Source organism: Aedes albopictus, chromosome 2 (genome assembly GCF_035046485.1).
Source record: "Aedes albopictus strain Foshan chromosome 2, AalbF5, whole genome shotgun sequence".
Classification (NCBI taxonomy): Eukaryota; Metazoa; Arthropoda; class Insecta; order Diptera; family Culicidae; genus Aedes; species Aedes albopictus.
Window position 1 is genome coordinate 119,083,941 of NC_085137.1, and position 23,958 is coordinate 119,107,898.

Genomic DNA, 23,958 nt, shown 5'->3' on the forward strand with positions numbered 1-23,958 from the left:
AATATGATCATTCATGTGACCCTAGCTACTAGTTACACTCAATACCTACTGGTAATAAAAAAGTTACGGATGCACAGGGGTCTCCAGTTAGCCTAGTGGTTAATGCTATAGATCGCCAATCCGGAGACGGCGGGTTCGATTCCCGTTCCGGTCGGGAAAATTTTCTCGACTCCCTGGGCAAAGTGTATCCTTGTGCTTGAATCCCAATCAAGGTTGTTAATCGATAAATTATCGTTATCGGCGATAAAGTTAACGTCTGTTATCGTTTATCGTCGATAACGATAACGTCTTCAGGCGGAAACGTCATCGGCGATACAGTTAACTGTGGAAATCATCGACTCGATAACGTCTCCGAAAATTTTTCTTCGCGATCTGAACCGTTGTTGATGCCGTCACTAGGGTAACTAGATGTATCGCAAAATTATCGATGGTACGATGATCTTCGCGTTGATTTATCGTTTGATTATCGTTATCGAGAGGTTATCGAGCTGCCTTTATCGTTATCGAGTTTGCGAAGAGTTAACTGTCGATAATTTATCGGTTAACAACCTTGATCCCAATATACAAATTCATGCAATGGCAGGCACAGAAAGCTCTTCAATTAATAACTGTGGAAGTGCTCAAAGAACACTAAGTTGAAGCGAGGCAGGCCAAGTCCCAGTGGGGATGTAGAGCCATAAAGAAGAAGAAAAAGAACGGATGCACCGGCCTAAGGTATACTTAGGCACGTCGTACTGATTACATTGACATTCTCAAGCCACACACACTGCCACAAAAGTCTGTTGTAAAAGCTGTCATAACCAATTCGCTTGTTTTAAATTGTGTTATCTCACAAAGCTGGAGTATGGTTTACAAAGTAATAAAAAATAAGTGAACGTGCCCACAGAAAAACATATGCAAAACTATCTCAGTCGGCACCATCCACCACCATACTAGCAGCATACGCTTATGTGTGTTAGCTGGATGCCAGTTGTGCACACATCACTGATCCAGCAGCCACTAAAGTCCTACAATCGCAGCATATGTAGGTGGGTATCTAGGTATCCTATTGTCGCACAATTTAAGTGCCCCGCCGTCACCGACGTGCATAAATCTGCGCAATCTCAAATCCCATATGCTTGCCACAAGCCGGAACTATGTCTACTGAGGAGATTGTGGCGGCGGCGTGTGCCTGCAGACCTACATGTAACTGCGGGGGAAAACAATGTTGTCCAGCAAGTATTAGACCGCGTCGTTGTCCTCCCTAAACGGCAGAGACGCCGAGTGACGTTTGCTCACGCCACATATGGTCGATCGCCCGTCCGGGTGGATTGGAACACGAATATCAATGTACTCTTGAAATGATCGATCACCTGCGGTGGGTCTTCCATCATGGCACGGAAAGTTGTGGCTGCTCTTTCGTTGGTATCTCTATCACTCAAATCACCCACCGAAGCCCCGAATCGAAGAAACAGTCAGCCAGCGATATGAATCAAGGTGATGCGGTATCATAAAGACGTAAAGAAAACAATGGACATTGGGAGGTTTCCAAATTAGATCCAACAATTAGATAATGAAAATTTGAAAAATGATACGTTCCTAGCCGTTCAGAGCGTGGAACGATATCCTGCAGTTTTTTTTATTGAGGGTGATCCACTAAAACAAAACGGTTGTGTGTTTTCCGATGTATGTTTTTTGATACTGCATCAGGACATTTTGTTTGGCATTTACCGATGCTTATGGAGGGCTTCTTGCATACGTTCGTCGCCTGGCGCCCGTTGAAATTCTAACCGTTGTTTAACATGCAATCGTTCGAGCGGTGACACGGTTGTGTTTGAGCTGAATGTTTGGACGATGAGTAATTGCACAAGAACATATATCGCTGATACCAAATTGACAAGTTGAGTTTGAGTCAAACTAATAAGTTAAATTACGATTTGAATAAGTATTATAGGGAATTACAGAGCACAATGAAATATGTGTTTGGATGGACGAGAATAAAACCGCCAAACTTTACAGGAATCGGAATGGTATGTGGACTGTATGTTAAAGTTTCAACGGCATGCTTCATAAAACTACGCCATGTACAATAATGCAAATAAATTAAACTCTAAAAACAAACGTCAATACAACAAGTTTCAGATGAAAAACGATGAGATTGAAACGGTAATACATACAAGGTCAACATTTAAGCAGCGTAAAAGTAAAATGGAGTGAAAGAGTAAAAGCAACATGTATTACATAAGGGCATCATACAAAATTACAAATCATAAAAAAAGACCGCATGATTTGAAACAATGACAGAACAAAAGTAAAACACAATTCTCTCCAGGTTTACCGAGCAAACAAATAAATCTCTCCCATGAATTGAAGTGCATTCTCCCGAAAATTGTTCACAACGAACTCCAAACAGCTTGGATGCTTCTATTTACTCAACGGGCATCACACAAGGCAGACACCTTTCATCGGTGAGGCCTCAAATTTCCCCGAACCAGCTGTTGTTGATTTGGGCGCTTTGGAGTTGAAATCTTTTCCAGCAACAACAACACCATCCATCAGGCCTCCTACAAACGATGTTTTTGTTTTCTTCGATGTGTGATCGAAATCTCGAGGCGCACACTCTCGTTGTTGCGTTACGTTATTATACATATTTGCTTTCTGTTTGCTTAGGTCAGATCCGTAAATGAGGTGTTTCGTAGAATGACGACGAATGGATGCGCCGCACTGAGGGGCGTTTCGTCAAGCTAGCTGGCCAAAAGCAATTTTTAAAAATCGTTCGTAGAGTAGATAAGTGAATAACATACAGAAATAATAGATAAACAGATTGTGTTGCTGCGATGAAGCAAACAATAAAAGACAGAAAAAAGAAGACGAAATAATTAATGGACAGTAGAAGTCAGTACAACAGATTAATTACATTTAATCTATATTTCGATGCAAGTGAAAAAAAAACAAAATATTTTTGGCCAGCTAAAAAGGTCAAACGCCCCATAGCGCGTCGTAACGACGTTAAGCATTTTCTCGACTGGCGGCGAAGCTTAGCCTTAGCTTCGGTGTGAGGTCCAATTATCCGAAGTTTCTCATGTAATGCGGGAAACGATGCACACCCTGTCGGGTCTCTCTTCTTGGTGCTAAAGCGATGAACCATCAGGCAATCGATTGACAAATGTCCATCATTTGTTTCTGTCCGGTTTGGAAAAAGTCTAAGAGAAAACACCGCTTTTGACTCTCGAATTAGATGGAGAAGTACATTTATTTATTTGTATGTAGTTGATTCCTAAACTCTAGGTTCGACTCTCTTTTTTTTAATGTTTGCAACTCACGCAAGTAGACAGTAGCAGGGAAAAAAACAGCACAGAAATTGTTATGAAACTTTCATGAAACATTTCAATAATCAGATAATTATGGCTTACGCAGTCATTTAATCTATTTAGTGTATTTTGTGGAGAATCGTTTCCTTCAGGGATTCCTTCAGGAAGTCTTCCAGGGATTGTTCCAAGAAATCCTCCACAGATTCCTCCATGATTTCTCCAAGAATTCTTCCATGGGTTCCTCCAGAAATTCCTACACGAATTCCTCCAGAACTTCTTCCAATGATTCCTTCAGGAATGCCTTCAGAGATTTATCCAGAAATTCCTTTAGGAATTCATCCAGAAATTTCTATAAATGTTCATCCTGAAATTAGTCAACCTGGGACTCCTGCTGCTATTCCTCCAGAGATAACTCCTGAGATTTCTGCAGAAATTCCTCCAGGAATTCCCTCCGGAACTTCCTCCAGTAAGTTTCCCACAGATCCCTCCAGTGTTTCATCCAGAAAGTCCTTCTGTAATTCTTCAAGTAGTTTCTCCAGGAATTCCTCAAATAAATTCTCTTAGAATTCTTCCAGCAATTCCTCCAGTAATTCCTCCAGTTATGCCTCCAGTAATGCCCCCAGTAATTCCTCCAGGAATTCCTCCAGTAATTCTTCCAGTAATTCTTCCAGGAATACCTCCAGTAATTCCTTCTGGTATTGCTCCAGGAATTTCTCCAAGAATACCTTCTTGGATTCCTCCAGGAATTCTTCTACCATTCCTCCTGGAATGTCTCCACAGATTCTTCTGCAAATTCCTCCGGGAATTCCTTCAGGAATCCCTTCTGGGATTTCTTCAGAAATTCCTTCAAGGGTTCTCTAGAAATATTCCAGAGCTTCCTCCAGAAATTTTTCCAAAGATTCCTTCTGAAAATTTTCCAGGATTGCTCCTGGAATGCCTACAAGGATTCCTCCAGGAATTCTTCTTTAGGTTCCTCCAGAAATTCCTCCAGGGATTCTGCCTGAAATTTTTCCGGGGATTCATTCTGGAATTTCTGTGATGATATCTCCTAGAATTCCTTTATGAAATTTCCCAGGAATTCATCCAGGAGTTCTACCAGCGATTATCTAGAACTTTTTCCGGGGATTTTTTTTTTCAGGATTGCCTCCAGGGATTCCTCCAGAAATTCCTTCAAGGATTCCTCCTGTAACTCTTCCAGGGACTCCACCAGGGATTCCTCCAGGGATTGCTAAAAAAATCCTCCATGAATACCTCCTAGAATCCTTCAATGAACTCCTCCAGGAATTCTTCCATAAATTCCTCCATGTATTCCTTCAGATATTCCTCCAGAAAATCCTCCAAAGATATGTCCAAGAAATGATCTAGAAGTCCCTTCAGGGATTTTTCCACGGATTCATTTAAGAAATCCTCCAAGGATTCCTTTAGAAATGCCTCAAGGAATTCCTCCAGGGATTTATCCTGAAATTGCTCCACGGGTTTCTCATGGCGATGGCATTGCTTGACAGCAACTCTGTGTTCGGGTGCAAACTTTGGGTCTGAAAGTCAGCTTCCTGCAGAGAAAAGGTAGGGGGAGGTTTTTGAAATATTTGAATTAGATGACATCATTACCTGTTTTGTGGCTTAGTTGGGGTTAAAGTACCGGTCTAGCGCATACGGAGTCGTGGGTTCGAATCCCACCCGAACGCGATTTTTTTTTCATAAATTTATCTCTCCATTTGTCAATTAGCAACATTCTGTGCCTTTCAATTCCAAGTTGTTACAGTATATAAAAATCTGCCTTAGAACTTCCCTGGAATCCGTGATAGAACTCATAGGGAAACTCCCAATGATATTCCAGTAGAATAACTAGCCACAGAAGTCCAATGTCGCGACTGAAATTCCTCCAGGTGACTAACATCTAGTTTGCCACGCCCTTACAACGTCAGCAGCGGTACTAGAAGTGTCAAGTAAAATTTGTTTACCAAAACAAAAGGTCCTCTACAAGCTGGCCACTTAAAAATAGTAAGTTATTGCAATTTAAGTTATGAAAATAATTAAATGAGAAAAGTGATTACAGCGCCATTGGAGTTCTAGTGTATTTCTATTGATATTCCTGAAGGAATTAATGAAAGGGATTTCCAGTAAAATATCCGAAGAAAATACTAAAGATATTTCTGAGAAAATTTTATAAAAGTTTTTTAAATAATTTTTAAAGAGATTTTAGCAAAAACTCCAGAATGGATTTCTGGAAAGGTTTGTTCAAGGAACATGGGCGCCAACTTAGGGGAAGGAGAAGGGGGCCAAGTACCTGATCTCAACTAGACACAACTCGTTTTATAAAGTTTATTACCCTGTTGGGATTACTTTAATTGGGATTAGATTAATTATACCATACAAAATATAAAAAAAACAGGTTTTGCCATCCCTTAATAATTTGACCAAGTTGGCGCGTCTGTCTAGGAACCTCCAGAGAAATTTCTAATTTTGAAGTTAATTCTTGGATTTTTTTTTTATGAAAACTCCGAAATTAATCCCTGCTCCAACTATAAAGAGCAACTCGTGGGTGGATCGATTGAGAAACTTTAGCAATTACTAAAGCAACTCGTTCAAGGAACCTTTGCAAATATTCCAAAAATAATTAATGAAATTTTGCAGCAATTACTAAAGTAACTCGTGCAAGAATTTTCGTGCAGGTATTTCTGAAACGATTCCTGAAGAAACCTTTGGATGAATTCCTGAAGAAAATCCCTTATAAGAAATTGGCTGGTACTATTTAAGATTTTTTAATTTTTGCCACTTTTTATCCATACTTAATTGCAAGCATCAACTCAGCCGGTTAACATCTGCATTGTAAAGATAACGTTTGCTTAAAAAAATGAACTTTTTTTACCCACAACAATCACGAAACGCGACGCGAGATAAGACACGACACTTATGGTTCTTACAATCGTCAAAATAATTAAAAAATTACCTTAATGCCGACCGGTTTCGGGCTCGATGCAGCCTATCTACGGGACAATGTCCGACTGATTGCGCTGGTCCAAGTTGAGAGAGAGAGAATGCTACTGCTGCTGGTGGTTCGTGTCGACGAGATCGAATAGACTCGACATGATGGGAGGATCGTCTTCATACATCAGCGGTTTTTGGGCATTGCTGATAAACATTGACTCCCATGCGTTTAAGTGGGAAGCTTTTCTTACAGTTTTAATAATCTTCGCACTTCCCCAATCTATTTCGTGGTCGGTTTCCACCGTATGAGCCGCCACGCTCGATTCGTTGCTCTTCTTAGACACCATGGCGTTCTTATGTTCCCTTATGCGGACTTTGACTTTTCGGCGGGTTTGTCCAATGTTAACCGCCGGACAGTCTTTGCAGGGAATCTGGTATATGCCAGACTGCTCGTCAGGTGGAACCTTGTCTTTGAGGTTGCAAAGCAGGTCACGCAGAGTGTTCTCACTTTTGTGAACAACGTGTAACCCTTGTCGATGAAGTGTGGTTTTTATGGGGTTCATTATTTTCGGGTAGAATGGCAGGCTGACTCTTTTTACTTCTTTGGTGTCCGGCTGTAGGGTAGTTATACTGTTGCGCTGTGTTTTTCGCTTATGTTTTCGGATGATTTTATCCACAAAAGGCTTGTCGTACCCATTCACTTCGGCTGCTGAATAAATACGGTCTTTCTCTTCTTCAAACTCTTCCTTCGCCATGGGTACGTTGAACAACCGGTGTGCCATAGAGTGGAAAGCGGCTTGCTTCTGGGCACCGAAGTGATTGGAATCCGAAGTGATGTATCTGTCGGTGGAGGTAGGCTTGCGGTAGATCCCGAATTTCAACGTGCTGTCTTCATTTCTACTGATCAACAGATCGAGAAAGGGGAGTCTCCCTTCTACTTCCTTCTCTACAGTAAATTTTATCGTATTGTGTTGGGAGTTTAACATGCTCAACGTTTGATCCAGGTATCGTTCCTTAACCGGAGCAAAAACATCATCAACGTAGCGCCACCAGATCCTGGGAAACAACTTCTTCTTTTGAGCTTCGTTCTCAAAATCGCTCATGAAGAGGTCCGCTAGCAATGGGGACAGCTTGCTACCCATACTGAGCCCAAAGGTTTGCCTGTAAACCTTCCCCCTGAACGTGAAAAAATTCTGGTTCATACACACCTGGGCTACGGAGAGATACGCTTCGATATGATTTGGTGGAGCTCGGCTGCGTTCCAAGTGACGACGCAGGCTTTGAAGGGCTTCGTTGACTGGTACGCTCGGGAACAGTGCCGTGACATCGAACGAGACCAAAATTTCTCCTCGTCCCAACTTAAACCCTTCTAATTTCTTCACCAATTCCACTGAATTTTTCACGCTTTTCCCATGTTTTATGGGATATTTTTTCATTTCACTAACCAGCCAGGCTACCATTTTTTGTGTGGGCGTACGTATGTTGGAAGAAATTGGCTTCATTCCAATAGGATTTTTGTGGATCTTCGGTAAGCAATACAAAGATGCCACCGCGGGATTCGGGACGTGTAACTTCCTATCTAGCCTCTCTTCACCCATTAGATGGGCCACTTTCTGCCGAGCACAGTTCACTTCCTCAATCATTTTGTTCAGCGGGTCTTTCGGCTTACCGTTTTTGAATTTTACTTCTTCGTACGGGCCGGTACCAATCATGTCATACACACGCGCATCATAGTCCTCTCGATCCATTATCACTACAACGTTTCCCTTATCCGCACGGGAGTACATCACATCACGGGCTTTCAACTGTCGAATTGCGCACCACGTTTCGAAACTGGCGCGATTTTTGCACTCCGTTTTGTTCACCGTTCGCAAAAGGCACTCGGATGGAGAGGCAAACCTTTGGGCTCAGTATGGGTAGCAAGCTGTCCCCATTGCTAGCGGACCTCTTCATGAGCGATTTTGAGAACGAAGCTCAAAAGAAGAAGTTGTTTCCCAGGATCTGGTGGCGCTACGTTGATGATGTTTTTGCTCCGGTTAAGGAACGATACCTGGATCAAACGTTGAGCATGTTAAACTCCCAACACAATACGATAAAATTTACTGTAGAGAAGGAAGTAGAAGGGAGACTCCCCTTTCTCGATCTGTTGATCAGTAGAAATGAAGACAGCACGTTGAAATTCGGGATCTACCGCAAGCCTACCTCCACCGACAGATACATCACTTCGGATTCCAATCACTTCGGTGCCCAGAAGCAAGCCGCTTTCCACTCTATGGCACACCGGTTGTTCAACGTACCCATGGCGAAGGAAGAGTTTGAAGAAGAGAAAGACCGTATTTATTCAGCAGCCGAAGTGAATGGGTACGACAAGCCTTTTGTGGATAAAATCATCCGAAAACATAAGCGAAAAACACAGCGCAACAGTATAACTACCCTACAGCCGGACACCAAAGAAGTAAAAAGAGTCAGCCTGCCATTCTACCCGAAAATAATGAACCCCATAAAAACCACACTTCATCGACAAGGGTTACACGTTGTTCACAAAAGTGAGAACACTCTGCGTGACCTGCTTTGCAACCTCAAAGACAAGGTTCCACCTGACGAGCAGTCTGGCATATATCAGATTCCCTGCAAAGACTGTCCGGCGGTTAACATTGGACAAACCCGCCGAAAAGTCAAAGTCCGCATAAGGGAACATAAGAACGCCGTGGTGTCTAAGAAGAGCAACGAATCGAGCGTGGCGGCTCATACGGTGGAAACCGACCAGGAAATAGATTGGGGAAGTGCGAAGATTATTAAAACTGTAAGAAAAGCTTCCCACTTAAACGCATGGGAGTCAATGTTTATCAGCAATGCCCAAAAACCGCTGATGTATGAAGACGATCCTCCCATCATGTCGAGTCTATTCGATCTCGTCGACACGAACCACCAGCAGCAGTAGCATTCTCTCTCTCTCAACTTGGACCAGCGCAATCAGTCGGACATTGTCCCGTAGATAGGCTGCATCGAGCCCGAAACCGGTCGGCATTAAGGTAATTTTTTAATTATTTTGACGATTGTAAGAACCATAAGTGTCGTGTCTTATCTCGCGTCGCGTTTCGTGATTGTCGTGTTTGTTCTTACGTTAGCACTAAGTACACAAATTAAAAGCTTTTTTTACCCACTAATCTAATCTAATCTAATCTAATACAAACGCAGCCAGTACGAGAAAGCATCCTGGAAAGTAATCAGGTCAGATTATGCCCAATTACTTTTCTTGAAAATATTGAGGCTTGCAGCATATCAAAGATATGACACAAGCGTCAAAGCGGCCAGGCCTACTGCGTTGTATTTGCCGCAAAGATGATTCTTCGAAGTACCTCGAGTTTTGAACGATTGTTCTTTCGTCGAAATAATTCTTGAATCTACAGGGGAGGAAGGATGCGTGGACTTACCGTACCAAACGCTCCAGATTGTATGTAGCTAATATGGTTAAAAAAAATATGTAAATGTGTCATATTGAATGGCATATAATATACATTGGAAAGGTCTCACCCATTTCTTGAGCAGCGTTTGTAGTACAACGTCGAAGCCGCTGTGGCACTGACATCACAAGTCCAAAAAACTCGATTTTGTTTCATCTAGATCACATTCCGAACGACACCTGCTTTGACGCAGTATGTGATAGCCAATGAAAAAAATAAATTCATTGGAAGTGGAAATTAATTTTCACCAGCCGAAATTGTTATAGCTCGAGATCCACGACCCAGATGCACCAGCCAAATGCAAAGAAACACAATTTATCCTAGATATCTTCTGATGCACTAAAAGATTTCTTCATAAATCTGGCTATTTATTCAATTAGAACTTGTAATTCCCACCATTTCCCCAGTAGAATCTATTATCAGAAAAAATCTTTCTATTTGCTTCTGCACTTAAAACTGCCCGGCTGCAGACAGGTAACGACGACGCACTAACAAAGCGACGACAGCGCGACCAAACCAACACGAAAAAAGTTGCCTCCTGCTATTGTCTGACATTGCCACCGCGAATCACACTTTTATCACTTTGCACGTGTTTTTCAATAGAAAACTATCCGGATGGCGTAGCACCACCATAAACGATTCGGCCGGCTACTTTAAAAACAACGCGGAGACGAAAAACACGTGACAGAAAATTTTAAAGCAACCGTCCATGCGCACGGCTTGCTGCGATCCTCATTAAAAGCTTTTTTTACCCACTTTTCATAAAGTTCTTTTACACTGGAGTGTCATATTTAAAAATTTTCACCAATTTCAAAACTTTCACTCCAATTTTCATAACTATATATGCTTTCATTGACGAGTTATTTTAATAAATGTTGAAAAGTACCAGGTTTTTTTTTTGAGTTGCATAATGAAAAATAGTTGCATGATGTTCATTACGCAAATCATTAGAGTTGCATTATAAACATTATGCAACTCAAATGAGTTGTATAAAGAAAGAATCATGGCATAACATTTTGTATGGAACTCGTTGCAATGGGGATTTAAAGTTGGGCAGCATTTTTAAGAAAATACCTTTAAATAATATTTCTCTTTTGATAACAGAATTCCCTTCAAAAATTTGGTAAATTTTTACTTTGGAAGACATCCTAGTTCATTCAGAAATATCGTGGGGTTGATGAATCTGGAACGACGGTTAACACGATAATTAGAAATTTGCTGTTTTATGACACTTCGGGTAACATGGGATCATTATTTATAATTTAATTAAAAAGAAGAAGCAAAGTTAGAACTATACGCTAATAAATATGTAATAGTTTTAATGGACAAATAGCTCAAAACGGTTAGCATATCGCTTGTTTTCGACTACTGTAACATCAATAACATTTTCACTAACTTTGATGAAACTGCCTTTAACGGTCTGTACCATTTTTTCTAACAGAATCACTAGAAGATGTTTGTAATCTACACTGATAGGCAAAATAAAGTGCCCACCTTTTAGTTTTTTCAATTTCTCTCATTTACTTGGTTCAAATTAAAGTAAACACACTGTAGTTTTTTATTATCTTATTTTTTATATTCTTTCAAGTTTCACTTATGGAATACTGAAAAAAAAGGAGTTTTACTTAAAGAAAAAAAAAATCAATCTGTGTTGAAAAAAAAACAGTGACAAAAAAAAGTGCCCACTTCAAAAATTGATATGTTTTCGATAAGTTTCCATTGGAGGACCCCTCGATTGTTTATGTTTTGATATTTTGACATGTTTTGAAGCAAACGGCTTGACCTGGGGCATTTGTTTACGTGATCGCGTTTGATTAAGTTGAAAAAAATGGAGAACGTAGTGGTTTCGAAAGCAACTCCGTTGTGTATCCGATAACTGGTAGTTTGTGATGTGCAAAACGGTGAATCGCACCGGGCTGTCGCTAGGAAGTACAGTATCAGTAAGGCAGCGGTTGGCAAAATTCTTCTGAAGCTCAAAACATTTGGATCAGTGGTGGTGGATCGCCCTGGCAGAGGCAGGAAGCGGAAAACGGATACGAGAACGGACACCAAGATCATGCGCGAAGTCAAGAAGAACCCGAAAGTAACTGTCCGCGAGATTCAGGAAACCCTTCAGTTATCAGTTTCCGGTCGAACTGTTCGTCGCCGTCTCGTAGCACAGGGGTTGAATAGCAAACTTGCCCGGAAGCGCCCATTTATCAGCAAGGCAAACAAAGCCAAACGGCTTAAGTTTGCTAAGGAGCATGCTGATAAGCCCCTAGCGTTCTGGAAAACGGTTCTCTGGACGGACGAATCAAAATTCGAGCTGTTTAACCGAAAGGGGCGGGTTCGTGTTTGGTGCAGATCGGGAGAGGAGCTTCAGGAGCGCCACATCCAAGGCACGGTGAAGCATGGAGGAGGAAATGTAATGGTGTGGGGATGTTTTTCGTGGAGTGGAGTGGGTAGTCTCGTGAAAATCGACGGGATAATGACGGCGGATTCCTACATCAACATCCTGCGAGAATATCTGGAGGTTTCGCTGCTCCAGACGGGCCTTGAAGAGAAGTTCGTATTCCAGCAGGACAACGGCCCGAAGCATACTGCCAAGAAGACCAAGTCTTTCTTCCGGTCTTGTCAGATCAAACCGCTGGAATGGCCTCCACAAAGCCCGGGCCTCAATCCCATCGAGAATTTGTGGGCGATTCTCGATGCCAGGGTTGACAAAACTGGTGTTACCAATAAAAATAACTATTTTGAAGCCCTGGAGCGCGCCTGGGAAGAGCTAGATCCACAGCACCTAAAAAACATGGTCGAGAGCATGCCGAAGCGCTTGCAGGAGGTCCTGAAGGCCAAAGGAGGACACATCAATTATTGAAAAGCTTTTTGTTTTACTTTAATTCATTTTTTCTGTAGCCTAAATGAAGTGGGCACTTTTTTTGTCCCTTTTTTTTCAACACAAATTGATTTTTTTTCTTTAAGTAAAACTCCTTTTTTTCGGTATTCCATAAGTGAAACTTAAAAAGAATATAAAAAATAGATAATAAAAAAAATACAGTGTGTTTACTTTATTTTGAATCAAGTAAATGAGAGAAATTGAATTAACGATGAGGTGGGCACTTTATTTTGCCTATCAGTGTAAATGAAAATGAAATGGTGTTTGTATGTCACGAATAGGCTGGGGAACGGGTCAACATATCTACATGATTGTTTCACTGTTGCATTCCGCCAGGGCTCCGACGTGTTCGTACGAAAAAAAAATTAGAAAAGGTGATCAAGAAGGCAAGGAAATCTGAAATTCCATTTTGAGGGGCATTTCTTCATGGAACCGGATGTCAAAAAACAGAGTAGGCAGGCAGGACGACGTTTGCCGGGACTGCTAGTCAGCAATAAAATAACAACTTCACTAATAAGACGCGACGCGAGACAGGACACACCATTTATTATTCTTACAACAACGTTAAAAGGGAGATAAAATTACCTTTTTGAGTCGACCGGTTTCGGGCTCGTTGTTGCCCATCGACGGGACGATGCCCGACTGACTTCGTAGATCACTAATGCTACAATCCTACTGTGTGCAGTATTCGTCGTGAAGCTTTGTTTTTACTGAATCTTTGGTCAAGGGGAAAAAGAGACGTTAGACGTTAGACGAAAAATCCGGAGTTTACCAGATACCGTGTCAAAACTGCCCATCGCGGTTGGGCAAATATGCCGTAAGTTCAGAACTCGTCTACGTGAACACAAGAACGCGGTAGAGCGTGGAAGAACTTGGGATTCAAGTGTGGCAATGCACACCAGGAGGCTAGGACATACTGCAGGTTAAGAGCAACCGAAACTGCTTTAAAATGTCCGAAAAGCCACGCAACTGAACGCATGGGAATCCATGTATATGACTACTGCCGACCGCCCGTTAATGAATGAAGACGATGCTCCAATTATGTCCTCTCTTTTCTTTTTGACCAAGCTGAGAATTCAGTAAAAACAAAGCTTTTACTGAAATTGGAGCAGAGGAACAAAATACTCTAAAATAAGTGTGAAACAGCAAATCAGCTGTACCACCATTAGGACATAATAAAACATACCCAAATAATTGTTGGGATGACCTCATAATGCCAACATGCCAACTTCAAGGCTTCAAAAAAGAGCTCTTCGGTTTCATATGGGCGAATGTGATAAGTTACGTTTTAGATGCATGACATGCATCAAATTCACAATACATATTGAAGAAAGTGAAATGCTCATCATAATAAATTATTGCTCATACGAGTCGTAAGCGCCTCGAGGCCCTAAATGACAGCATTTACAGCCACGACAGTATGGTTTGGTCATCTCTTGAGTGGGCGGCTGCTGAAGCACCTTTTCCTCTGACCAACGTGCAGCCTCATACCATGACCGCATCGTTCCCAATATATTCGCAGTCTCATATGTAACTGCTCGCAGATAGCTCATCCCGGTAGATGATATATGCATTCATGTGGCGTTCGCATTTGTTTGTTTGCTTGCATCATCTCTCTGTAGGGAGCAGCTGACGACGCTGACCGAACGAGCCATTCGGCCAAATGTCAAAGACTGATGGCGTGCGCGCGCGCACTTCGGAAATTGGCAGATATGCACGATTGGTTATGACCCAAAAGGAAGCGTACCTACCTACTCTCTGTCCAGGCCCAGACATATCGATGAAAAATTGGAACTGTCGATCGAGTCCCGCTAGGGACAACATGCTGGGCGAAGCGAGGAGCCAGTTTCGAATTCTGGATATTCTGCCAATTTGTTTGTTTTATTCACTGTGCGTAAGCGTTGCCGTTCATCAAGGATATGATAAATTAGTGTCCGATCAGTTTATACTGGATATGATTCCAGAGCAGCATTACGATCGTTACCAGGAGGAAGAAGACGATGCACCATCCGAAGTGGAACGAGATGTGGCTTGAGTATGTAAAATTTCTGAAAGTAGGCAACATTGATCTTTAGAAATCATTTGGAAAAAAAGAATTTGGAATCACTACTTATTCATCAAAAATTTGTTATGAAAATTACAGGAATTTGAAGAGCATATGGTCATTTTTTGATCCTAGATTTTTTGTATCTACAACTGAATATTTATTTACTGTTATCTGCTAATGACATTACAACAAATGTTGTACTGCCTACTGCGTCCGAATCCACTCCTGAGAAGGCACTCCAGCTTGACTCCAGCTCAAGGTAGGTAGGTAGGTATACTCTAGGATGGTATACTTTCTTGCTCCAGATTGTTTAGCTTTCTCCACGTGTTTCACCAGGTATTTCTTCAGAAATTCCCCAAGCGACCTCTCTGGGGATTTCTCCTTCGGGAATCTCTCCATGGACATCTTTCGGGGTTCCGATAGTATGTAGTTGTTTCAGGGCGTGTTTCTTGTTCCTTCCACGATTCCTTCAGAAATTTGAGCAGATCAGATACTTCTGCAAGGATGCATAGAAGAATTCTTCCAGGAATTTTCCCATCGCTCACTTCAGTGTTTCATCATGGATTCCTCCAAAGATTCTCCCAAGAATTCCACTAGGGATTTCACCAGACATTCCCCAAGAATTTCACCTGAGATATATAAAAAGCTTCCTCCATTGTTCTTGTCAAGATTCTTGTGCTTTTTTTCAAGGATTTTATTTGCGGATTTCTCCAGAAGTTCCCAAAGAAACTTCACCAGAGATCCATTTAAAGATTTCTCTATATATTCTTCAAAAAATCCGAAGTATTTCTACAGGATTTTTGTCCAGGAATTCTTTCGGATAATTCTACCAGTGTTTCAGAAATTCTTTTAAAATATTCTACGAAATTTTTCATTCAAGGATTCCTTCAATAATTCACCCAGAAATTACTGCACACATGGATTCCATCAGATTTTTTTTCTAGCGATTCTTACATAAATTATTTTAGGAATTCTATTGGAAATTTCTCCTGCGATTTCTTAAGGAATTCCTCATGGCAATGCTTCCGAGGGTTTCTTCAGGAATTCTTTCTGGGATTCCTTCAAGAATCCATCCTGGAATTCTTTAAGTAACTCCTACAGGAAATCATTCTGAAATTCCTACAGATATTGTTTACGGATTGCCTTAGAAATTCCTTTGGAGATTGCTTCTGAGGTTCCTCCTGGGGTTTCTTCAGAAATTCTACAGGAACTGCCACAGAGATTCCTCCACTAACACTTCTTGGGATTCCTATTCTTACATGATTTTTTCAAGAATAATTTCTGCAATTTCTTCAGTATTTCCTTCAGGGATTACACCAGGAATTCCTTGATGGATATTTTTAGAAATTCTTCCTGAGATTCCTCAAGAAAATCCTCCTGGGTTTTCTCCGGGGCTTCCTCCGAGAATTCCTTCAGCGTTTCTTCAAGAAACTTTTGTAGAGATTTCTCCAGTCATTTCTAGAGGTATTTTGTCAGTAATTTATCTAAGATGTTTTTCAGGAATTCTTTCTGGAATAGCTTCAGTGATACTTCAAGGAATTCCTCCTGGGAATCTTTTAGGGAATCCTCCATGGATTCCTCCGGGAATTAATGCAGGGATTCCTCCGGGAATTAATGCAGGGATTCCTCTGGGAATTCCTGCAGAAGATTTGCTCTAGAAATTTCTGCAGGCATTCCTCCAGGAATCCCGCCAGGGCTTTCTCCAGGAATTACTCCAGGGATTCTTCCAGAAATTCCCACAGAAATTACTTCAGGGATTCCTCCAGGTATTTCTTTTGGAGTTTTTCTAGGAATGTGTTAAGGGTGTTCCTTTAGAAACATTCCTGAAGTCTTGCTCAACCTCTTTTTGGAATTTCTCCAGAATTTCAGAGATTCCTTAAGGCAATCCTCCAGGCATTCCACAGGGCCTTCAGGAACTCTTCTTGGCATTCCTCTAGGCATTTTGTCAGGAATTCCTCCTGGCATACCGCAGGGTAATACTCCAGGAGTTCATCCAGTGATTTTTGTAAGAATTCCTCCAGAATTCCATCCAGGCATTCCTCCAGGAATTATTCCAAGAATTTCTTCGGGGATTCATCCAGGGATTCATCCGAATTCATCCAGGAATTGCACAGGGCATTCCTTTATTATTTCCACCAGGCAATCCTTAAGATTTTTATCAAGAAATTCTTTCAGGAATTTCTCCAGAAATTGATCCAGAAGTTCCAGCAGAATTTCATATAGAAAACCCTCCAGGAATTCTTTCAGATTCTTCTAGAGATTACCATAGGGGATCCTCCAGGAAGTGCTTCAGGAATTCCTCCAGGAACTCGTTCTGGAATTTCTCCAAAAATTCTATCAAAGATACCACCAGGAGGGGATTTCTTCAGAAATTTCTTAAAATATACCTGCTATAATTCTTTCAGGGATTCCTCCCGGAATTCCTTTAGGGATTTGATCCGGAATTCCTACAGAGATTACTTCCAGTATTCCTTCAGGGATTCCTCCCGGAATTCCTCAAGAGATTCCTCTTCGAATTCCTTCAGGGAATCCTCCCAGAATTCCTTCAGAGATTCCCTCTGGAATTTCTTCAGAGATTCCTCCCGGAATATTTTCAAGGATTCGTCCCGGAATTTCTTCAAAGATTTCTCCAGCAATTCCTTCAAAGATTCCTTCAGGGATTCTTTTAGTAATTCCTTCAAGGATTCCTTCAGGAATTCCTTCAGGGATTCTTCCTTTAGAACTTCCTTCAGGGATTTTTTTAGGAATTCCTTCAGGGACTCCTTTAGAAATTCCTTCAGGGATTACTCCAGGAATTGCTCCAGGAATTCCTACAGGGATTCCTCCAGGAATTCCTGCAGGGATTCCTCCAGGAATTCCTACAGGGATTCCTCCAGGAATTCCTACAGGGATTCCTCCAGGGATTCCTACAGGGATTCCTCCAGGAATTCCTACAGGGATTCCTCCAGGAATTCCTACAGGGATTCCTCCAGGAATTCCTACAGGGATTCCTCCAGGAATTCCTACAGGGATTCCTCCAGGAATTCCTACAGGGATTCCTCCAGGAATTCCTACAGGGATTCCTCCAGGAATTCCTACAGGGATTCCTCCAGGAATTCCTACAGGGATTCCTCCAGGAATTCCTACAGGGATTCCTCCAGGAATTCCTACAGGGATTCCTCCAGGAATTCCTACAGGGATTCCTCCAGGAATTTGTAACGGAAAAAAAGTTTTGCGAAACACTACAAATGCACTGTGCTCCCGATGGGTACCACAATGTAGACAACTGCTAAAAGAACTCTACAAATGCGCATTTTATTTTCCGCATCGAGCCCCACATTTTGAAGCTAGTGGGATACGAAAGGTAAAATATAACGAATACATTGGAACCTTACAAATGTACATTTCGTTTTCCGTATCGGGCCCCACGTCTGGGAACTTAGATACGCAAAATAAAATGGAACACTACAAATGCACAAAACACAAACATGCAACACATAACATAAATTGTGCCCAGTTATCCAAATAGATAACTAAGTCCGAACCCAGGATGACGAGGTTTCATTTTTGTTCTTGGTCCATCAGTCAATCCTGTAATCGTATTTCTTCTGGCGGATTGCCTTTTGTTTGCAGCGTTACTTGCTTACATAGCTTGTTTTGGTCTAGGAATTTCTAATCCTAAGGGGCATCCTGATTTGGGCAACAACACAAGACCGTCTACAATTTGATGTCCGTGTTAGGGGACATCAGTTCGGACGGCTTGCGTGTTTTGTGCTGGTTCGCTCCTGAAATGTTTGGAACGCTACAAATGCACATTAAAATTCAGGGGCAAATGAACAAATCACAGTACAAAACAGAAAATTAACTGACAAAATGTTCACAACTATTTACAAACGTAACAAATTCCTACAGGGATTCCTCCAGGAATTCCTACAGGGATTCCTCCAGGATTTCCTACAGGTATTCCTCCAGGAATTCCTACAGGGATTCCTCCAGGAATTCCTACAGAGATTCCTCCAGGAATTCCTACAGAGATTCCTCCAGGAATTCCTACAGGGATTCCTCCAGGAATTACTACAGGGATTCCTCCAGGAATTACTACAGGGATTCCTCCAGGAATTCCTTCAGGGATTCCTCCAGGAATTCCTTCAGGGATTCCTCCAGGAATTCCTTCAGGGATTCCTCCAGGAATTCCTTCAGGGATTCCTCTAGGAATTCCTTCAGGGATTCCTCTAGGAATTCCTTCAGGGATTCCTCCAGGAATTCCTTCAGGGATTCCTCCAGGAATTCCTTCAGGGATTTCTCCAAGAATTCCTTCAGGGATTCCTCCAGGAATTCCTTCAGGGATTCCTCCAGGAATCCCTTCAGGGATTCCTTCAGGGATTCCTCCAGGAATTCCTTCAGGGATTCCTCTAGGAATTCCTTCAGGGATTCCTCCAGGAATTCCTTCAGGGATTCCTCCAGGAATTCCTACAGGGATTCCTCCAGGAATTCCTTCAGGGATTCCTCCAGGAATTCCTTCAGGGATTCCTCCAGGAATTCCTTCAGGGATTCCTCCAGGAATTCCTTCAGGGATTTCTTCAGGAATTCCTTCAGGGATTTCTCCAGGAATTCCTTCAGGGATTCCTCCAGGAATTCCTTCAGGGATTCCTCCAGGAATTCCTTCAGGGTTTTCTTCAGGAATTCCCCTAGCGAATCCTAATCAAAGATAGTGTTGCTGATTTCCACTCTTGCGTTGTTAAGTGAATCCCCTGATTATTTATAATCTTCAGAAAAAAAAAATAATGCATGAGTAAAGAAAAACCCTTAATCTTCCTGAAATTGGCCCCCGCTACCAGCACCATGCTGATTATTTGTGTAGATCAGGCAAGCTTTTCCCAACGTATTGTACAAAATACAACAGCATGACTGCAGAATGGTTTATAATGCTTTTAGAATATAATTCTATCATGTTGAATTTCATCGAGTTGCGTTAATTATTAAAGCGAGTAGGTATGAATTTGCTAAAGGTGTATGCCGATTCTCAGCAATAATTTTTGCAGCAGTCCTAGGATTCCTTCATGAATTTCTCCAAAACTATAGAGATGAGAAGTCAAGAATAATCGTATTAACAAAAGTTCCTGGACGGTCCAGGAATCAAACCCATCACCTTCAACATGGCCCTACTGAATTCACGACCATTCAATGCTTCAGCTGGACCCTAGTTGAATTTAGTGCGTCTTAGCTCGATCAGCGAGCACTCGAAGGATTAGCCGTTTCAGTGTAACAAAATACATTCCTCAATTTCCATCAGAGTTAAAATCACTGCAAAGCCAAAGCGGCTTTTGCCGACTTTCGGAATGCATTATGCAAATTCGTTAACCTTCTCGCCGAGGAGACGCACATAAACCCCCTTACAAGTAGACCTGGGACAGGAAATGCAAACGCTAAGCCAAGTGTGTTTGGAGATATTATTGATCGTAGCTTTCAGCGTGCCTTCTGCTTTATCTGGATAAATATTGGACCTCTTGTTGGGACCGGCGCGGCCATGCAGAAATGGGCCCCTCTTTGGTGAAGGTACAAGTGCTAACTCTGTTTGACTCTAACGGACCTTTTGCCGCGTGCGATCACACCGCCGCCGATCGCCGGCCGCCGCCGTCACAAAGCAGTAATAATATTCAAATGTGACCAACCGATCAACCCTGATCTCTCCACCCGCTGACGCTGGCTGGATGGCTGGCTGCTGTCCCATCACTCGGTGACAATAAGCCCCGTCAGAGGTGCCGCCCCAATCGATTCGACGAGCATTCCGGCTCGCTGTCAGCCACATTCCCAGAGGCACCCACGAGTAGGCCCCCGATATAAAAATAATCCCCCTTCTCAATTACCAAATATTTGCAGTGATTTGTAAAATTTTATGTTTATATCTCTATCGAAAGGCCGGCCGCTCGCTTGCTCTGTGACTGTGTGGAAGACGGAACGAAGCAAAGCTCCGGAGGAGAGGACACGACACATGAATTTGGATGACATAAAACCTTTCCGGAGCGAATGATGATAGGGGTATGTGATATGTTTGGTCCAAATCCAAAACTTCGTTCCACAGTATTCTACGATGTGACATCTCCTGAATTATGTGGATGCTGTTTTGCATCCATTTCTTACAAGGGGTGATTCAAATATGACGTCCATCCTTTTCTATAATTGTAGCCCCCCCCCCCTTTCTGTCGCGCTTCCTTTGTATATCTAATACATGAAGTGTCACACTTTCACAGTCCCCCCTCCTCCTCTTAACGATAGACGTCATATTTGAATGATCCCCAATCCAATTAGAGATGCTAACGGACAAGGAGCGACGAAGGTTTACTACTAAATTACGTTTATGCAATTCAGTATCATAATTTTAATTTTATCTAACTCAATTCAGTATCATAATGACCTACTTTTCCATATTGCTTCATTACGCGACCGAAATAAGTTCCATAATGAAAAAATCATTGCATAATAACATAACTGCAACGAGTTGCAAAAACATATTTTTTCAGCGCGAATAAATGATTGACTAGAACGAAGCTGGCCAAGTTGGAAAAATTCGAAGAATGCTGAAAAACTCGAGTTTTGCAACGAGTTGCATACATAGGATGAAGGAGAAGGATGAAGTCTTGAAGGATGAAGTCTTGAAGCATGAAGTCTTGAAGGATGAAGTCTTGAAGGATGAAGTCTTGAAGGATGAAGTCTTGAAGGATGAAGTCTTGAAGGATGAAGTCTTGAAGGATGAAGTCTTGAAGGATGAAGTCTTGAAGGATGAAGTCTTGAAGGATGAAGTCTTGAAGGATGAAGTCTTGAAGGATGAAGTCTTGAAGGATGAAGTCTTGAAGGATGAAGTCTTGAAGGATGAAGTCTTGAAGGATGAAGTCTTGAAGGATGAAGTCTTGAAGGATGAAGTCTTGAAGGATGAAGTCTTGAAGGATGAAGTCTTGAAGGATGAAGTCTTGAAGGATGAAGTCTTGAAGGATGAAGTCTTGAAGGATGAAGTCTTGAAGGATGAAGTCTTGAAGGATGAAGTCTTGAAGGATGAAGTCTTGAAGGATGAAGTCTTGAAGGATGAAGTCTTGAAGGATGAAGTCTTGAAGGATGAAGTCTTGAAGGATGAAGTCTTGAAGGATGAAGTCTTGAAGGATGAAGTCTTGAAGGATGAAGTCTTGAAGGATGAAGTCTTGAAGGATGAAGTCTTGAAGGATGAAGTCTTGGAGGATGAAGTCTTGAGGATGAAGTCTTGAAGGATGAAGTCTTGAAGGATGAAGTCTTGAAGGATGAAGTCTTGAAGGATGAAGGATGAAGGATGAAGGATGAAGGATGAAGGATGAAGGATGAAGGATGAAGGATGAAGGATGAAGGATGAAGGATGAAGGATGAAGGATGAAGGATGAAGGATGAAGGATGAAGGATGAAGGATGAAGGATGAAGGATGAAGGATGAAGGATGAAGGATGAAGGATGAAGGATGAAGGATGAAGGATGAAGGATGAAGGATGAAGGATGAAGGATGAAGGATGAAGGATGAAGGATGAAGGATGAAGGATGAAGGATGAAGGATGAAGGATGAAGGATGAAGGATGAAGGATGAAGGATGAAGGATGAAGGATGAAGGATGAAGGATGAAGGATGAAGGATGAAGGATGAAGGATGAAGGATGAAGGATGAAGGATGAAGGATGAAGGATGAAGGATGAAGGATGAAGGATGAAGGATGAAGGATGAAGGATGAAGGATGAAGGATGAAGGATGAAGGATGAAGGATGAAGGATGAAGGATGAAGGATGAAGGATGAAGGATGAAGGATGAAGGATGAAGGATGAAGGATGAAGGATGAAGGATGAAGGATGAAGGATGAAGGATGAAGGATGAAGGATGAAGGATGAAGGATGAAGGATGAAGGATGAAGGATGAAGGATGAAGGATGAAGGATGAAGGATGAAGGATGAAGGATGAAGGATGAAGGATGAAGGATGAAGGATGAAGGATGAAGGATGAAGGATGAAGGATGAAGGATGAAGGATGAAGGATGAAGGATGAAGGATGAAGGATGAAGGATGAAGGATGAAGGATGAAGGATGAAGGATGAAGGATGAAGGATGAAGGATGAAGGATGAAGGATGAAGGATGAAGGATGAAGGATGAAGGATGAAGGATGAAGGATGAAGGATGAAGGATGAAGGATGAAGGATGAAGGATGAAGGATGAAGGATGAAGGATGAAGGATGAAGGATGAAGGATGAAGGATGAAGGATGAAGGATGAAGGATGAAGGATGAAGGATGAAGGATGAAGGATGAAGGATGAAGGATGAAGGATGAAGGATGAAGGATGAAGGATGAAGGATGAAGGATGAAGGATGAAGGATGAAGGATGAAGGATGAAGGATGAAGGATGAAGGATGAAGGATGAAGGATGAAGGATGAAGGATGAAGGATGAAGGATGAAGGATGAAGGATGAAGGATGAAGGATGAAGGATGAAGGATGAAGGATGAAGGATGAAGGATGAAGGATGAAGGATGAAGGATGAAGGATGAAGGATGAAGGATGAAGGATGAAGGATGAAGGATGAAGGATGAAGGATGAAGGATGAAGGATGAAGGATGAAGGATGAAGGATGAAGGATGAAGGATGAAGGATGAAGGATGAAGGATGAAGGATGAAGGATGAAGGATGAAGGATGAAGGATGAAGGATGAAGGATGAAGGATGAAGGATGAAGGATGAAGGATGAAGGATGAAGGATGAAGGATGAAGGATGAAGGATGAAGGATGAAGGATGAAGGATGAAGGATGAAGGATGAAGGATGAAGGATGAAGGATGAAGGATGAAGGATGAAGGATGAAGGATGAAGGATGAAGGATGAAGGATGAAGGATGAAGGATGAAGGATGAAGGATGAAGGATGAAGGATGAAGGATGAAGGATGAAGGATGAAGGATGAAGGATGAAGGATGAAGGATGAAGGATGAAGGATGAAGGATGAAGGATGAAGGATGAAGGATGAAGGATGAAGGATGAAGGATGAAGGATGAAGGATGAAGGATGAAGGATGAAGGATGAAGGATGAAGGATGAAGGATGAAGGATGAAGGATGAAGGATGAAGGATGAAGGATGAAGGATGAAGGATGAAGGATGAAGGATGAAGGATGAAGGATGAAGGATGAAGGATGAAGGATGAAGGATGAAGGATGAAGGATGAAGGATGAAGGATGAAGGATGAAGGATGAAGGATGAAGGATGAAGGATGAAGGATGAAGGATGAAGGATGAAGGATGAAGGATGAAGGATGAAGGATGATGGATAAAGGGTGAAGGATGAAGGATGAAGGATGAAGGATGTGCAGAGTTTCGGCCGGCAGAGTTGGT

The 23,958-nt window shown here is 42.0% G+C and overlaps 2 protein-coding genes across 2 annotated transcripts; one reads left to right on the plus strand and one right to left on the minus strand.

Moving 5' to 3' along the window:
- Positions 1 to 1,075: 1,075 nt before the first annotated feature.
- LOC134286177 (uncharacterized) lies at positions 1,076 to 7,966 on the minus strand. Its single transcript, XM_062847752.1, has 3 exons — positions 7,696 to 7,966; positions 6,470 to 7,608; positions 1,076 to 1,189 (listed from the first exon to the last, which is right to left on the minus strand). The coding sequence occupies exons 1-3, from the start codon at positions 7,964 to 7,966 to the stop codon at positions 1,076 to 1,078; spliced, it is 1,524 nt and encodes a 507-aa protein (XP_062703736.1).
- A 13,231-nt stretch (positions 7,967 to 21,197) lies between these two features.
- On the plus strand, positions 21,198 to 21,836 carry LOC134286178 (M protein, serotype 6-like). Its single transcript, XM_062847753.1, has one exon. It carries the CDS (start codon positions 21,198 to 21,200, stop codon positions 21,834 to 21,836), a length of 639 nt encoding a protein of 212 aa, XP_062703737.1.
- Positions 21,837 to 23,958: the final 2,122 nt, after the last annotated feature.

Coding starts and splice junctions, on each gene's coding strand:
- LOC134286177 (XM_062847752.1), bottom strand. CDS start 7,966: ATGGATCGAGAGGACTATGATGCGCGTGTGTATGACATGATTGGTACC. Junction 7,609..7,695: donor GCCAATTTCTTCCAACATAC/GTACGCCCACAC, acceptor TGAAAAATTCAG/TGGAATTGGTGAAGAAATTA. Junction 1,190..6,469: donor GTGCGAAGATTATTAAAACT/GTAAGAAAAGCT, acceptor TTTCCCCCGCAG/TTACATGTAGGTCTGCAGGC.
- LOC134286178 (XM_062847753.1), top strand. CDS start 21,198: ATGAAGGAGAAGGATGAAGTCTTGAAGGATGAAGTCTTGAAGCATGAA.